The sequence below is a fragment of the Paroedura picta genome, chromosome 9 (assembly GCF_049243985.1).
Source record: "Paroedura picta isolate Pp20150507F chromosome 9, Ppicta_v3.0, whole genome shotgun sequence".
In the NCBI taxonomy this organism is placed as follows: domain Eukaryota; kingdom Metazoa; phylum Chordata; class Lepidosauria; order Squamata; family Gekkonidae; genus Paroedura; species Paroedura picta.
This window is the reverse complement of record NC_135377.1, coordinates 88,447,236-88,464,016: the sequence shown is the minus strand read 5'-3', so window position 1 is coordinate 88,464,016 and position 16,781 is coordinate 88,447,236. Positions and strand designations below refer to the sequence as shown.

The 16,781-nt window shown below is 45.7% G+C and overlaps 1 protein-coding gene across 2 annotated transcripts in view; it reads right to left on the bottom strand.

Annotated features, from left to right (window-relative positions):
• The window catches only part of LOC143845233 (cadherin-10), a 167,914-nt gene that overhangs the window by 25,381 nt on the left and 125,752 nt on the right, over window positions 1-16,781 (bottom strand). For both annotated transcript variants that reach the window (XM_077353460.1, XM_077353459.1), the window contains exons 4-5: window positions 9,978-10,097; window positions 8,885-9,052 (exon numbers count right to left, since the gene is read on the bottom strand). In XM_077353460.1, the coding sequence (XP_077209575.1) occupies window positions 8,885-9,052; window positions 9,978-10,097 (288 nt within the window). The remainder of the gene's footprint in view (window positions 1-8,884; window positions 9,053-9,977; window positions 10,098-16,781) is intronic.

Sequence of the window (16,781 nt, the reverse complement as noted above, 5' to 3'; positions counted from 1 at the left end):
GAGAGAGAGAGAAAAAGACAGAGACAGAGAGAAAGAAAAAGAGTGATAGAAAGAAAAAGATAAAGAGTGAGAGAGGGATAGCAAGAGAGAAAGAAAGAGACAGACAGAGATAGAAGAAGAGAAGGAGAGATGGAGAAAGAGAGAGAGAGGGTAAGGCCTGCCGCAGCATCTCCCAGACTATACAGGGCTTTTCATGCCTGGCGAGCCAGGGAGAGGCGGTAGCAGACCTCCATCCTGGCCACACTCTATGGTGGGCCAAAAAGCCCTCCTGTGGCCTCTGCAGCAGGGCTTTTTGGCCCAGGGGGGAGTGCGGGAGGGAACTCTGTACCTTCCACCCCACAGCCCCTCCAATTTCTGTTCCCGGCAGCAGGCAGGGACATACTAGCACCGATAGTGCCAGAGCACCCCAGGTTGGTGGAGCTGGGAGCAACCAGTCCACGGTCCAGAAGTAAAGTCTGGACAAGGCCCACCTAGAAGGGCCCTGCTCAATTATATATAACAGAGAAAGCTGTTACAGATATCTTCATTGAAGGCTTAGCTTTTTAGATAAATCAATTGAAGGGATGGAGGGGGAAGCAACCGCTATTAGATCTGTTTGCCCTGACCTGGATAGCCCATGCTAGACAGATCTAGGAAGCTAAGCAGGCTTGGCCCTGGCTAGTATTTGAATGAGAGGCCCCCAAAGAAGTCCAGGGCCTTTATGTAAACGCTGGCAATGGAAAGCCATCACCAAATGTCTCTTGCCGTAGAAACCCTATAGCATCCTCATTTGTGACTTGATGGCAAAAAAAGAGATCTGTTTGAAGCCATATAACGAGATGGGAAGAACAGCCAACAAGGAACACCAATTACATCCATGACCTGCTTCTGAGTTTCCCGGTTGAGCATTGTTGGAAACTGGATATGAAACCAGAAGTCTCTTGTCTCAATGTCAGAAACCATTTTCTCAAATTCATTTTCGGTTTCCAGCAGTCCAATCCACAACAAAGTTACACCCTTCTTAGTCCCCTGAAGAACAGTATAACTAGGGTTGCATTGCCAACCACTTTGCTAGGGTAACTGTCCACACTGCTAGAGATAAACTGCCTGCAAATATACAGCCCTGCTTTATGAGGCTGTGCCTTCATATAAATGGCCTCACACATTCCCTTAGCTACTCACTGGAGCCAGTCATAACGAGGAAAGATTAGGATCTCCCCCCCCCCCCCCAATTCTAAACTCTCCAGAATATGCAACCTTTCTCATTTTGAAGTCAACTGAATCTGAACAGCAGCGTCTTTAATCCCACAAGCCTGTCTAATTTGAAGTGTGCTTCCAATTGTTGCTGTCACAGCAGTTGAACAAAGGAGAATGGATGAGCTGAACAGCCCCGAACAGCACTGCAGATAAAGATTGGGCCTCATATTCAAATGCAGAGAATATTCCCAATAAAAGCTTCCCCAATTCTGATCAGAACTGATGTTGGAAAACCAGAATTTTGCTGCTTGACCCTAAGTCGAGAGGGGCGAGGAAAGGTTCCTGTTGGGAGCAGAGGAGAGGATCCACAGAAGTGGGTTTAAACTATGTGTAGAACTGTGGCACAGAGTGGTAAGGCAGCAGACGTGCAGTTTGAAAGCTCTGCCCATGAGGTTGGGAGTTCGATCCCAGCAGCCGGCTCAAGGTTGACTCAGCCTTCCATCCTTCTGAGGCTTGCACAGGGGATACCTTTACCTTTTTCAGAACCTGCAGTAAAGGGTTTAAACTAAGTGTAGAATGGTACCGGCTAGGCATCAGGAAAAAAATTCCACAGAGAAAGTCACCAGTAAAATTGGCTGCCTAGGGTGGTGCACTTCCCCTCACTGGCAGTCTTCATGCAGTGGTTGGAGTTGTTTTACAAGTTCAGAGTAAAATATGAGTTGGGAGAGGGAGAGGGAGAGGGAGAGGGAGAGGGAGAGGGAGAGGGAGAGGGAGAGGGAGAGGGAGAGGGAGAGGGAGAGGGAGAGGAGCAAACAGTTTGGACAGTGTGGTTTGCAAGAGTTTTCACCCCAGTAAAAAGTGCCTCCCTTTTCAGCAATATTTGGGGTGGGGAAGATTGCTTATTACTTAGTGATGGATGCATGAGCATTGGATAACTTCATCTACTTTGTGTTTTGCTGCAGAGATGTTCTTGGCTCATCTTCACAGCACAAGGAATTCTTGTATTGCCAAGGCAAGTAGTCAGTATTCCCTACCTTTTCACAATGTATTTATGTATTATGTACTTAAAATATTTATTAGCTGCCTTCTACCTTGCATCATTAAAAAATGGTGACAGGAACCTTGACTAGATACCTTTTTCCTTTTTTACCAAACACACACCAACCTGATCAACCAGGATGTCCCATTGTGTCAGGAGTAGACACTTTCATTGTGGGGTTATCTGGAAACACATGGACTCAGTAATGCTCCTAGTTGGCTGTGCAGCACCACAGATTTCTTGTGGCAAATATAATCTTTGAATAGCTTTCCAGAGAATACTATTTTAGCCATCATGAATGTGGAATCTCTGTATGCCAATTTATAAGCCAAAAATGGATTATAAATCACAAGAAAAGTGATTTCTGACACCAGATCTTACCTTGCCATGAAACTCTTATCATTTTGTTCTCATCCACAACTACTTCAGATTTGATAACAACCTGAGCCTTCAGATCAATGATACAGCCATGGGTACCACAGTATGTTAACATCTTCATGGCCGACTTAGAGCAACACTTCCTAACATGAATAAGCCAATTACCCCCAGCTCCTAATGCACAGCCAGACTGACTCTCCCTCCGATACATTTGCCAGTAGTTTGGAAGCAGTGACAGTCTGGCTAAAGCAGAGCCTCCTGAAACTCAACCCTTCCAAGATGGCGGTCCTGTGGCTGGGGAGGAAGAGTTCAGGTCAGGAAATGCATCTCGCCTGCCTTAGATGGGGTACAATTGGAGATCACACCTGTAACCAGGAATTTAGGAGTGATGCCTCCCTTTTAATGGAGGCTCAGGATATGAAAGTAGCCAAGTTGGCATCTGTTCCACATAATATATTTCTGGTAAGGCCTTGGAGGAGGAGCTGGTTTCATGGCTTCAGTGCCACTCAGCGCTTAGCACACACTCAAGGTGGCTGTCCCACCCCTGAGTGCTTCCTCCTCCAACCAGCATGCCTGTCTGTCCTGTGGCCAGCCAATCGCCTTCCGTCCCTCACCCCTGACCACCCCCTCCTCCTTCCACTTCCCTCCGAGGCTCAGAGGCTGCAGATCCCTGCCACGTGAGAGATGCCCCGGCTAGTGAGTTTCCAAACAGCTGCCTACAGCCTTTCCAGGTCCTGGGAGGAAGAGGAGGCTGTCCACAGAGGTATTCTACCCCTGCCCTCCAATCTAGCACCCGTTGTATTCCTGAAAGCAATGATGCTGTTTTTTTTTTAAAAAATCTGTGCAGCCAGTGAAATTTTAAGTGGCCAATCAGAAGCCTTGCGGGGTGAAAGCCCCAGCATGCCCAGGATTCTAAAACCATCTGGCCGGCCCCAGGAACATTGTCAGTGGGCATAATGGCACCCGCAGTACCGCAATGGGCAACCTGACCATAAAACGACGAATCACATGCTAAAAATGAAGCAGAGATTGTGCTTGCAAAAACAGGGGGAACGTTCCTGATTTATTGGGGGTTTGTCTAAGTTGTAGTTGTTGTTATCGCTGGCCAAAGCCATTGGAGTTCTTTTGATTTAGATCCACTGTTGGATTGTTGCTGGTGTGTTCTTTTGTGACTGTGTTATATGTTCAGACTGTTCCACGTATTACCCCTGCAATGTTGTATTGTGAACCACTCTGAGCTGTATGGGAGGGCAGTATAGAAATCTACTGATAAATAAAATGAAATAAAATAATGCATTGAATACAATGATTAATCTTTTATATTATTATTATTTTACAAGTTCTCACAGTAGTTTACGATTGGGAAATACAACGACCTGTAGCTTTCCACCCTCTGGGGAACTTTAAAGCCTCAGACAGCCTGGCAATTATTTTTTTTAAAGAATTTTTAATAACCCTGGTCCCAGCTGCAGCATTTCCCAACTCCTCATCTAATGACACAACTTTCTCCAGGTTGCTCATTTCCACGGTTCCATTAGCAGATGGTTTGGAGCCACAGGGGCTGAAAGTGTGAAACCAGGTCAAGTCACACAGCAACCGTTTCCAAATGTGACGTCGCTCACCACTAGGCATCGCCTGCCGGTGTGCTCTGGCCCTGAGCAATCAACTCAGGAGAGAACCAAGGGAGGTGGGAAACAGGAGTTCCCGCCGTCATGCTCAGAACGACAACCCCGAATTTTGCTGCCTGAGAACTTTCATCTAAAAGTAGGTGAAATGCGACCTTTTGATAACAGATAACTGCCACCATCTGCTGCTTGCTTCTGCCTCTTTCATTCGGCAGGTTCATATATCTTTCCCGTAAACCTGAATTCAAGTTGGATTATAAGCCAGGAAAAAAAACACCTCTTTTCCCAACACAGGCTTTCAACATTTTGTTAGTTGATGCACCTCAGGAGCTATCAGAGGTTTGCAGCTTGCTTCTGTCTGTAACTGCGTGAAATAATTAGTGTCTTATTCATCTATGTCTAAGGGCACGGGCACAGCAGAGGAAAACATGCCAAGTGAAAGAAAAGCCATAAGCAACTGCTGTCAGTGAAGACAATGAAAGTGGACATTTGGCTCATACATTAGACGTCTGCTGGCTTCTTTGGGAAGGGCAGCTGTGGGACCAGAGCCCATTGAATACATTACTGGCATGGTGTAGCTTTCTCCTAGGCCACCACACTTATGCTTTAGGGTGGCCAGACTCCCTGGTAGGGTTTAGGTCCTCGGCTGCCTGGACCCTTATCTTTGCTGATGATCACTTGGCTGGAGTGGGGCGGGGCTTACCCCCTCGAAAAGGGAGGAACAACCAACAGATTAACAACATGCCTACATGACTTTAATGCAACATGGGATTGATTTAGGCATGTTGGGGATGCTGGGTTAACACTGATTTTTGGACAAAAACACTATGGTAGAAGCTAATTCTTCCATAGATTTTTTGTTCCCAAATCAGAGCATCCCCTATGCATCTGCATCACTTCCGGGTGACGTTGCCATGCCATTGAATCGTCATATGAAAGTTTCTGCTCCTGGTAAACCCACTCCCCATCCCTTTTGACAGCTGCTAGGAGAGACTGGAAAACTTACCATTCATGAGAAAATGATCTCAGATTACACAGTATTAGGCTGCTGCTATAGCTAGTAAGATCTTTCCAGCTTCCTCTTATGCTAGAAATGCCATTCTCTTGTTTTTCTGAGACCTTTTCTGCACCAGGAATTTGCCCCTACTCACATCTCATCTGATGGTGGGGCAAATTCTTGGTTCTACATGACATCAACACCAGCCTGGGGCTGGCCCAGGCCTGGCCTGACTCAGACTTCCATTTACCCCATATCTGCATTCCTTTTTTTGCCCTGGGAAGCAATGGGGCCTATGTTGGGCCAGGGCTGTCTGGAAGGGATGAGTCAGGCTGTCCTGGCCCTGCTCTTGCCCACCCACACCCCAGTGCAGCATCCTGGAAGGGACCAAAAATGGCCATGTGGCTCTGCCGCAAGCCACCTGTCACATTTTTGTATTGAAGAATGTGGTATTGCATTGTTAAGCAATACCACATTCTTAAAAATATATAATTGGCCCCACAGAGTGGCGGAACCTCACCGCCCCAGCTGCGATACAGGAGCACAAGCCCGGAGCAGATGAGGTGCAGCGGGCCAAATGTTCTCCGTGTGGCAGCAAGAAGAGGTAGGGCAACCTGCTCCAGCTCAAACACGAGGAGGCAGCCCGGCACGGAGACTCCCGCGTGGTAAAGGTCTGAGTGGGTACACAAACAGAAGCACACATGCTTTCTGTGCATGCACACAACCCACAGGTTGTCCCCAAAGGAGCTTAGGACCATCAGGGGGGTGTCTGTGGCCTTAAGACCACAACACTGGATGCCTTCTAATGTCCCTCTAGAATTTTTAAGGTTAGCACTTCCTTTTTTAAAATTATTTTTCATGAATACAATATAACCAAGCCTCTCAATGAAAAACGAACATCTCTCCTAATCGTTGAATCCGTGGGTGGCCTCAGAAGTGTTTCACTTGAGGAAGGGTGTCACAACAGATCTTTTTGTGGCTGTGTCCTCCACTGTATAAACCAGGCCACACCAGACTGTGAGTGGGTTGTGTGTCATCCAAACTGGGGGGGGGGGGGGACTAATGTACTTCAATTCAAATTTTGTTTTTGAAAATCAGGTTTTTAAAATTTATGACATCAAGGACTTCAGGGTTTTTTTTTCCATGTAAGAGCATCTATGATTACAAAAATGACTGGATAACGACACACTCTCAAAATAGCAGCCCTCCTAGCTCCAACCACCTGGCTTGCTCACCGCTAGCAATGCAATATTTATCCCCTGGAGAAAAAGACATATTAGGCTGAAGTAGGGTTGCCAGCTCTGGGCTGGGAAACAGCTGGATATTTTGGGGATGGAGCCTGAGGAGGGCAGGGTTTGGAGATGGAGGAACTTTAATGTTCTACCATGCCATAGACTCCACCTCCCAAAGCAGCCAGTTTCTCTAAGGCAGGGGTAGTCAAACTTTGGCCCTCCAGATGTCCATGTACTATAATTCTGCTCTAAGGCAACCGGTTTTTGTAGCCTGGAGATCAGCTGTAATCCCAGCAAGTCTCCAGCCACCACCTGGACGTAGATAGCTCTATGTTTGAGTTATCCTGAACAAAACTCCTCCCTTTAGTTAAAAAAATACTCCATCTGGAAAAGCCCTTCAAGTAGCTAAGACCTATTTTAGGGTGCTCTTGTTTATGCAGGTCATTTCTAAAGGCATAGAACTTTGAAACATTTTTTAAAACCCATATTCGATTCATAGATTTCAGGGTTTAACAATTCTTGGCACATAAATGGACACTGATGCATGTGCTGGACAGCAGATTACCAGACATTTCTACTGGCCATGAGGAAGCATCCCATTCATTTGTTTGAAGTTTGCTAGTTCTGGGTTGGGAAATACCTGAAGATTTGAAGGGTGGAGCCGAAAGAAGGTGAGGTTTGGGCAAGGGAGGGCAGTATGGTGAAATGCCATAGAGTTCACCCTCCAAAGCATTATTTTCTCCAGGGGAACTGTAGTCCGAGATCTGGGTGTAGTCTGCATGGGGCTTTTTACCCACTCCCAGTTCGATTAAATCCCTCATGTCTACACTGAATTTGATTTTGATTTTGGGCACTTAAAATTTTCCCTCTGCAACATGCATGATTGGAGTGACGCTACCTTTCCCCCATGATATCCAGGAGTAGATATAAGCCTCGATATTTGAAGAATTGCCATCAGATTTCTGCTTTTTGTGAATTAACTTCCTTCTCCATGCCTCGTAACAAAACAGTCCTCCCTGATTGGCTGGGGCATCAGTTCAAAGACTTCCTGGTTCCTGGTTGCAAGGCTTGTCTTAAAATGACTGTGCTCCAGAAGCCCTAACTTCTCTGAGCAGAGATTTGCCCCTTTAATTTATTCCCTCCTTCTCTGCTGTCTCCAATCCTCTCCCCCCACCACCTCGTTCAAGAAAAGAAATTAAGAGACTCTTGCTGTGCTTGGCCCCCCTTCCTACTCTGAGCTTCCCCAATCAAGTACAGCAGTGGTCCCCAACCTTTTTATCACCGGGGACCAGTCAAAGCTTGGCAATTTTACTGAGGCCCCGGGGGGGGGGTAGTCTTTTGCCAAGGGACGTCGCCGCTGCCTCCTGAGCCCCTGCTCAGCTTGCTTTCCCACCAGTGCCCCTTTCTTCCCGCCACTGGCTGGGGGGTTCTGCCAGCAGCAGCTATGCAGTGCCATGCCGAGGGGGATCCCCAGCCATGGCGGCCACTGGAGAGCACCAAAGGTGAGCCAGTGGCAGGGCAGCCCCCAAGGCAGCAGCCAGGGAGGAGGACTAGGAGGAGTTGCGGCCCGGTACCAACTGATCTACGAACCGGTACCGGTCCCCGGACTGGGGGTTGGGGGCCACTGAAGTACAGCACACTTTCTGTTTCAATAGGGGGTTGGGGGTGGGGGATAGAGGAAGACCAGAGTGCAAACCAATCTGAATTCAACAATAGAGAAAACAACGTGTGCAGAATCAGCCCAGCTGTAGAATCATGAAATCTCCAGGACACATGTGGGGGTTAAGCATGAAAGCAGGAAGAGGCTACCCATATACCATGTGGCCTATTTATTTTTGTGATTCTTCCCTGGAGGTTGGCAATACTATGGCTAACCTACCAAGCAAAGGCTGGCTATAATGCATTATATAGGCCTGTTTGTGCTCCAGCAACTTCAGTGGGATTTCAATTCCTGAGAAACACACTGGATTGTGGTCTTGCAGGAACAAATCTCCACAGATTTGGTCTAAGCAGCTTCTTCCCTACATCTGTACCCTTCCGATCACGGCATTTAATCAGAGAGCTGAATGTACTCCTTTAAAGTCCATTGATCAAATTATTCTGCTGCAGGTAACAGCAGAGAAAGATTTCTCCATAAAGCCCTTCTTTTATCTGCCCTTTCCTTTCCCAATCCTCTCCCCCTCATCTGCCCCATCTCGACAGAGACTGACCCACGTTTAATGCAGCTGTTCCATGCATCTGCTTTTTTAAACACAAAGGCATCCCTGAAACATTGAATTTCTGCTTTTAATAACTGTGAATAAACCAGTGCCTAAGCCTTTTGTTCATGTGTGCCCCATAATCTAGATTTGCTTTAAATTAAACCAGATGGCCGTTGCTTAACTCTTTTATTCTGAATCTTTTGTAGTGCAGAAGGGCTATTAAAGGGGAAGCTTACTCTGGGGGAAACGAGGCGGATTGTCGTTGACGTCTGTCAGGGTGATGTTGACCGTTGTGGTCCCCGATAATCCCCCCATCTGGCCGCCCATGTCCTTGGCTTGGATGACCACTTGGTACTGCTCTCGGTTTTCTCTGTTCATGTTTGGTAGAGCTGTCCTGATGATGCCTTTCACGAAGAGAAGGAAACAATTGTTAGGCCGGGCCTCCGTCACCAGCCTTCGGACTGGTATGGCAAGGTATGCATTCTGGCATTGTCTTTCAGGGAGGAAAAAACACGCTTGGAAGAATGCATGCTGTTATGAAATCCCCCGTTCATTTAGAATAACCACCACCTGCCAGGAACGATTCATGAGCTACAGCAGTAAACAAGACTTCGAGCTCGTTTAGCAAAATTTGGTACTGTTTAAAATTGCATGATTGCAGAGACTTGATTAAGAGACTTAAAAAAAAATGTTGCCCTTAAAAAAAGCAAAACCCTTCTTGCATGTAGTTCAAGAATGATTTCTTGTAGCTCATGCTCACTTGACCACAGAAGCTTGCTGGGTGTCCCTGGGCCAGGGACCTTCCTCAAAGGTTTATTGTGAAGATAAAATGGAGAAGGTTAAAAGCTACTTATGAAGAGTTGGGGTTTTTTACCCTCCTTTTCACTACCCAAAGAGAGCCAGTTTGGTGTAAATAGCCAGCTTGGTGTAGTGTTTAGGAGTGCGGACTTCAAAGTGATAACTTCATTTTTCATAATGCATAGAATACTTCTAAAATTGCATTCTTTTCTTTAAAAAAATCATCCTCTTCTTGACTTATACTCAAACAATGCATCCAAGTTTTTTTAAAAAATATTCACAGTTCCAGAATTTAGATCATGCCATGAAATTTACCTTATATTACACATTTCAGAGAGACCTTAAATGGGAGGATTTTCATGGCCATTCTGCTTTTTTAATCATCTTTAAACCATGAATGCTACTTGCCATTCAGAATAAAAATATGGTGATGGTGATGGTGGTGGTGGTGATGGTGATGGTGAAGAAGAAGAAGAAGAAGAAGAAGAAGAAGAAGAAGAAGAAGAAGAAGAAGAAGAAGATAGTCCTTACCTGTTTCTGGCTCCACAGAGAAATATGGCTGGCCCTGAAGGATGCTGTAGATGATTCTGGCACTGTTTCCATAAGAAGGGTCATCAGCATCTGTGGCTGTAACTTGCACCACTGAAGTACCTAAGAAAATTCCAACCAAATTTAATTTTTGTATGGCAACAACAGGTGAATGCACTGTACCCCCCCCTTCTGTAATTCTTTCCATCTTAGCTTTCTTACCTTTCACAGGGAATTCAGTTCATCAAAACACATACTTGATTCTCCCCCCTCCCAAAATGTACTTTCTGAATTTGATAAAGCCTTTCGTTATTGTGGCTTTTGTTTACCAAGGTTTTTTTTTTTCCGCACTCTCAGTCCTTCTAAATTTTTTACAATTTAACAAAATGAGTAGACTTCGTAGTTTGTCTGCAGAACTAAAAAAAAAAAAGCCTGAGTTCTGCTGCACTTTAAACACAAACAATATTTGTGGCAGGGTATAGGGAGGGGCATGAATGGGCTCACGAAGAAACATTCATGATGGATTTGGGCTGGTTTGTGCACCTATGTTCACAATATGCTTCTTGGTGGTTCAGGAAGAGCAGAAAACAGTGGTATAAGTGGCTCAGTGCCATTTAACCTTTCCACTTCTACTCCCCCCTAAAAGCTGCGGAGACCAGATCTGGAGAGATTAAATGGTCTCTCCAGAAGTATGGGAGTGAAATGTCTTTCAGGGGGCATGTCACCCTCTCCTTTTCTCTGGCTGCAGATTTCCCTGGCCAGCAGAAAAGAGAGGGTGAGGTTCCACCCAGGGGGCACTTCCCCTCCACCTGTCTGCTGACTGAGGCTCTCGGTGGCCCATCCCTATGCCTAATCCAATCGCACCTAATATTGCCATTCTCCTGCTGTTATAATTTGTCAGCCATTGTCAGTAGACATTCTAGCTGTATCTGAAGCAGTGAGCTGTGACTCACAAAAGCTCATACCCTGCCACAAATTTTGTTAGCCTTTAAGGTGGTACTGTGCTTCTGCTCTTTAGCACTTCCTGGAATTATAGTTTGAGAAACTTCAGTTTCTAAATAAGTAACCTCGTAGAATGAAAGTTACTTTATTTAAGAAAAAGAAAGCACCTACAATGGAGGCATAGTCAGGACTGAGGTACATAGCATAGAACAAGCAATGTGGGGGGTTCACTTCCCCCTCCCCTGGGAATTCGAACCAGACACAGTTCAAAGGAGTCAAAATATCAAGATAATCATTTAGCCATCTGGGACAACAGGTCTGGGAACTATGGATTACTAACAAAAGGGAGGGGGGTGGAATGTGGAGGGAAGATAGGGAGTCATAAAACATAGTGGCAGGAAATGACCTTGGGGTGTCAAACCAAAGCATCTGGGTTAAATCATGGCAAGACAGGTCAAAGCAGCACCTTAACAAGCAACAGAATCAAATCATTAAAACAGAATAGAATCATGGCAGAAAACCAGGGGATTCAGACATATATGTATGAGAGATATTAAAGATACATTTGAAGACTGTGAAGGATACTCTGTCAGAAGCAAAAAGTCTGGTTTGCTTGCTTTTAAAAAAAATGAAGGTGCATTCAGTATTTGTATTTCATTCATCATCACTTCCCGCGTTCCTTACTAGTAGGGGGGGAAATACATCAATCACGGCCACAGGTGTCAGCAAATTAATTGAATCCAACATTATCAAAAGAAGCAGCTATGAAGCTAAAGTTCTCCAAATTTGGTGTGCGTCTCGAAGGATTGGTTGCCTGCTTGTACTCTGTACTCAGGTGGGCATACTTGAATACAAATGTGAGAATCAGTCTTTGGGTGAGGCTCAAAGTTATTGTGCCTGCAGCCTCTGCTCCGTGGTGTTGCAAAGCATGGAATTACAGAGATGACACAAAAGTGCTTAGCATGGGAGGGTTGTTATTTATTACTTGTAGCCTGCTTTTCTCACCAGTGGGGAGATAAGGAGGCTTAAGGACATAAGAAAAGAAGAAAAGTCCTGCTGGATTAGATCCATAGTCCATCCAGTTTAGTATCCTGTCTCACACAGAGCCCAACCAGTTCCTCTTGATGGGCAACCACAGGACAGAGAAGATGAGGCCTTCTTCTAATGTTGCCTACTGGTTCTTGGATTTGGAGAAGTGGTGCCCCTGAATATGAAGGTTCCCCTCAGTCATCATCGCTAGTAGTTGATGATTGATAGACATATCTTCCATGAAGCTATCTAATCCCCTTTCAAAGCAGTTCATTTCTGTATCCCATACTATATTTCTGACAGAAAATTCCACATTTTGATCACTGTTTGTGTAAAGTGATGTTTCCTTTTGTCTGTCCTGAATCTACAATCCATCAAGTTCTAGAATTTTGGGAGAGGGAGAAACATAACACTACCAAAACAAAAATTAAAATATACCAATCATGGCAAAGTGAGCAAAAGAATTTTCAAAGGTCTGAGCAGGTCTTCCTCTCTCTCCTAGCAGACCTTCCTCCAAACTCTAGGATAAAGGGTCTTTGGTTCTTGGCCTTTGGCTCACATAGAATCATAGAGTTGGAAGGGACCTCATGGGTCATCTAGTCCAACCGCCTGCACTATGCAGGACACTCACAACTCTATCACTCATCCACTGTAACCTTCACAGAATCAGCTCTTCATCAGATGGCTACCCAGCCTCTGTTTGAAATTTCCAGAGATGGAGAACCTACAACCTCCCAAGGAAGCCTGTTCCACTGAGAAACTGCGCTAACTGTCACGAACTTCTTCCGGATGTTTAGAGGGAATATGTTTTGAATTAATTTCATCCCTTTGGTTCTGGTCCGTCCCTCTGGGGCAAGAGAGAATGACTCTGCTCCATCCTCAATATGGCAGCCTTTTAAATACTTGAAGATGGTTATCAGATCCCCTCTCAATAGTCTCCTCTCCAGGATAAACAGACCAAGCTCCCCCAACCTTTCTTCATACGTCTTGGTCTCCAAACCCCTCACCATCTTTGTTGCCCTCCTCTAGACATGCTCCGGTTTGTCTACATCCCTCTTCAACTGGGGTGCCTAAAACTGAACACAGACTTCCAAGTGAGGCCAAACCAGATCAGAGTAAAGTGGTACCATCACCTCCCGTGAGCTGGACATGATACTCCGTATCACACCCAAGAACTAATGCCCCTCAACACTCCCAGGCTGTTTGAGCAAGAAGAGAAATAGTCAGGGAGGTATTCCTCAAGTGCTTCTGAGGATTTGGCTGGTGATCTCCTGGGATTACATCTGACCTGCAGGAAACAATATTTAATGCACCTGGTGAAAATAGCCTCTTCAGAAGTTGGACGCTTTGCCATTATACCCTACTGAAGTCCTTTCCTTCCCCAAGCTCTTACTTCCTCAGGGCCCACCTGCAAATCTCCAGTTCTTTCCCAGTCCAGAGCTGGCAGCCCTCCTTATCCTAGCCGAAACAAATTCTTCCTCCCCAGGGAAACAACGGGCGCTAGGATGCATAATTGCACTGTGACCTTCTCAGGGTATAGCAACTTGACAAAAGCGTAAATCATGGGAGAAGGAAGGAAGGAAGGAAGGACGCATGCACGCATGCAGAGACTAAGGTGGGTCTCATGGGGCTGGCAGGCAGCCTTTACTCCGTCTCCTCTCCCCCTAGACCCTTGAGTTCCCACCTCCAAACCTCAAAAAACATTCCCAACCCAGGGTTCACCAATCTTATGGTGTGGCTTGGAAATCTCCTGGAATTGGAGGTAATCTGGGGACTATAGAGATTAGCTCCCAAGGGAAAATGGCTGCTTTGGAGGAGTGACTCTGCAAGGCCAACTCGTCTCCAAGCTCCTGGAGTTTAAAGGACTGCTTTGGGAAGGGGGAATGCTGTGGCATTATGCCCCAGAGAGGTTGGGTATGCCAAAGTCCAGTTGGGACCTGGAGATCTCCTGGAATTGCAGGTCATTTCCAGTCAACAGAGATCAGTCCCCCTGGAGAAAAAGAGTACTTGGGAGGGGGGACTTCTCATACTGCAAATTGTAAATTTCATATGACTTACTCATGAATAAAAATCCCCAGGGCAGTCTTTTCCTGGCTGCCCTAGGTCCTAGAGGGCCATCAGGGGGGATACTTCTGAGGCTCTTGCAGCCCACCTCCAGAAGGCACACAGAGGATAACCCAACTCTCTCCCCCCATATCCTCCAAGTTGAAAGATGTCAGGAGGTTAGTTCAACTTACTGGCAGCGGGGCATGCTCTGAGGCAGGCCCCTCTTCCACCCACCAAACTTTTGAAATCTGCAGGAAATTTGAGGTGAAGAGCTGATCCCTTCCTGTCTTAAAGCTGCTTCCTGATTGAGGCCACAGTACCAGGGTGGGCCATTCCTGGTCAAGGACCAATTAGGTAGTGGGTGAGCAGTCAGTTTGGAAATGATTAAGATTTACTGATAATGATGATTACTGATTGCTTGGGTGAGCAACTCAGCATGTCGGGATATTGGGAGGCAGTACATTACTCTAAATGTGTCTAGATGTTATCTCCTTTAGCTGTCCTTTGATTCCGCCATTCTAGCTTTGCCTTCTCCCTCTGACCCCATGACCTTCCATGGATACACATGGAGTCTCTACAGGTGTCTCCTATGGAGATAGTGCCCTCCTGCTCCCACACATGTGATGCCAGACAAGCTGGCCATTTTCTGATAGAGAAAGGACTCTTGATTAGGCTTCTTTCTCTTCTTTTGACTGCAACCTGCATATGAACTGTATCTAATTGCATAAATATATATATATATTTATGTTTTTACAATATACTTCCTGAAATGTTTATTAACTACACTCAATATCATGCTTCTATAACTGGGCAAACTCTGCTATATTAATCTATTTCCCCCACAACCTAATTTCCCTCATAGAGCAAGGGTGGCCAAACTGTAGCTCTCCAGATGTCCATGGACCACAATTCCTAGGAGCCCCTGCCAGCACTCAGTCCATGGACATCTGGAGACCCACGGTTTGTCTATCCGTGCCAGAGTCACATTCCAAATCCGCCGTTTCCTCCAGGGGAACTGATCTTAATCTTCTGGAGATAAATTGTAGTAGCAGGAGATATCCAGGTGCCAACTGGAAGTTGGCAACCCTAGGGCTAAATTAAAACCTTTTTCCATGACAATTTGATTTCTACTTTTCGGAGATTTTATTACTTAGAGAAAATCCCACTCCTGTGCCAGCTGGATGTTCTCTTCCTTTCTTTGAGTTACTTATTGTGATGCAGAACCACTCCTCGTGCTTCTTCGACAAAATAACAACAGTTAAGAGTTCTGAATCTTCGGAGGCTGCCATCAAATAACAACTGGATTCTGCCTACATGTTTCTGAATCCTTAACTGAACTAGACCTTTGAGTTTAATCCAAATGGATTTTTAATGGGAGCAGAACACCCCAGATATGTCTTCCGTGCTGCAATGTATTTTGGTTTATATGGCAGGAATTCTAATGAGCAGACGGAATTAACAGCCACAAATGTGAAGTTATTACCCTCATGTTGATAGGCATCTCCCCCCCACACCGACACACACAAGTGGGACTGAATGCTGCATGCACCAAGGACTTCCATCCCATGACATGGCAGCACAATTGCATTTGCAAAGGAGTTTAGTTTTTGACTTAAGATGACAGAGAATCTGAGCTGGGGTAAGTGGACCGGTTTCTCTTGCTGTCCTTTCACAATCATCAGGACAAGGCTGTTGGTAATTTGTAAGAGTCTCTGTCCCAGGTCTGTAGATGCCACATCCTGGAGATACCCTGAAATTAGTGGTCATCTTCAGTAAAAAGAGTTCAGTTTCCTAGGAGAAAATGGATACTTTGGAGGTGGATTCAATGGTATGGGGCCTATTTGAGATCCCTCTACTCCCCAGACTCCAACCTGGAACTGGCAATCCTAGCCAGATGTTCTATTTATATAACTGATATAAGACTTCTAGCATTGGATATAATGGAGGGATGGGGCACCCTATTCAGGAGCACCAAGACATGGACCCCCTTGGACCAAACATTTTGAAATTTGGAGGGGAGTCAGGAAAGAGCCTGTCAGAGCTACCCTGAAAGTTTGGAGGCTGTATCTCAAACCCCCGCCCCCAGGCTATGGGAAAGGTGGGAATGCCAACATTCCCATTATAGTCTATGGCACCATTGACTTCCATGGGTGGCGAAGCCTAAGTGGCCAAATTGGGCCCTTCGTTCACAAATCTACTTATGATTCTTTAAGAGGTGGCATTCAAAAGCACTACGCATCTATGATTCTATGCATAGGCATTGCAACAGAGAAGTATGATCTAATTTTTTTTTTTTTAGCAGGCAACGTGGGACCTTTAAACTGTGTCAGAATATGGAGAAAGGGGATTGGTTGCCTGAATTGATTGACAGGCACAAGCCTGACATGCATAAGGAGTGTTGCTCCCCTCCACCTCTTCCAGCAGCAAGTGAGGAGGGTAAGACACACAAAAAGAAGGCAAACAAAGGCGAGACAGCAAAAAGATGAGGAGGGCCATTCTGCGGGTCTGACATTACTAATGTACGGAAATGCCCTCATTCCTCCTTGATTTTATCATACCTGTGGGGGGTCTCATAAAAGGTTTCTGTGCTTCACAAGTACATGTTGCAACATTACTCCTTCCTACCCGCTTCTACTCAGTTAAGGTGACTCTGAGCCCTTCTGCTCTTGCTCTCTCTCTCTCTCTCTTTGATTGTGTTCCTATTGTTCCCCCCCCCCCACATGTGCTTTGCTTCCTCTAGTGGTTAATTAAATATTACACCACTGTATATCCAGCATATCTCCCTGCAGA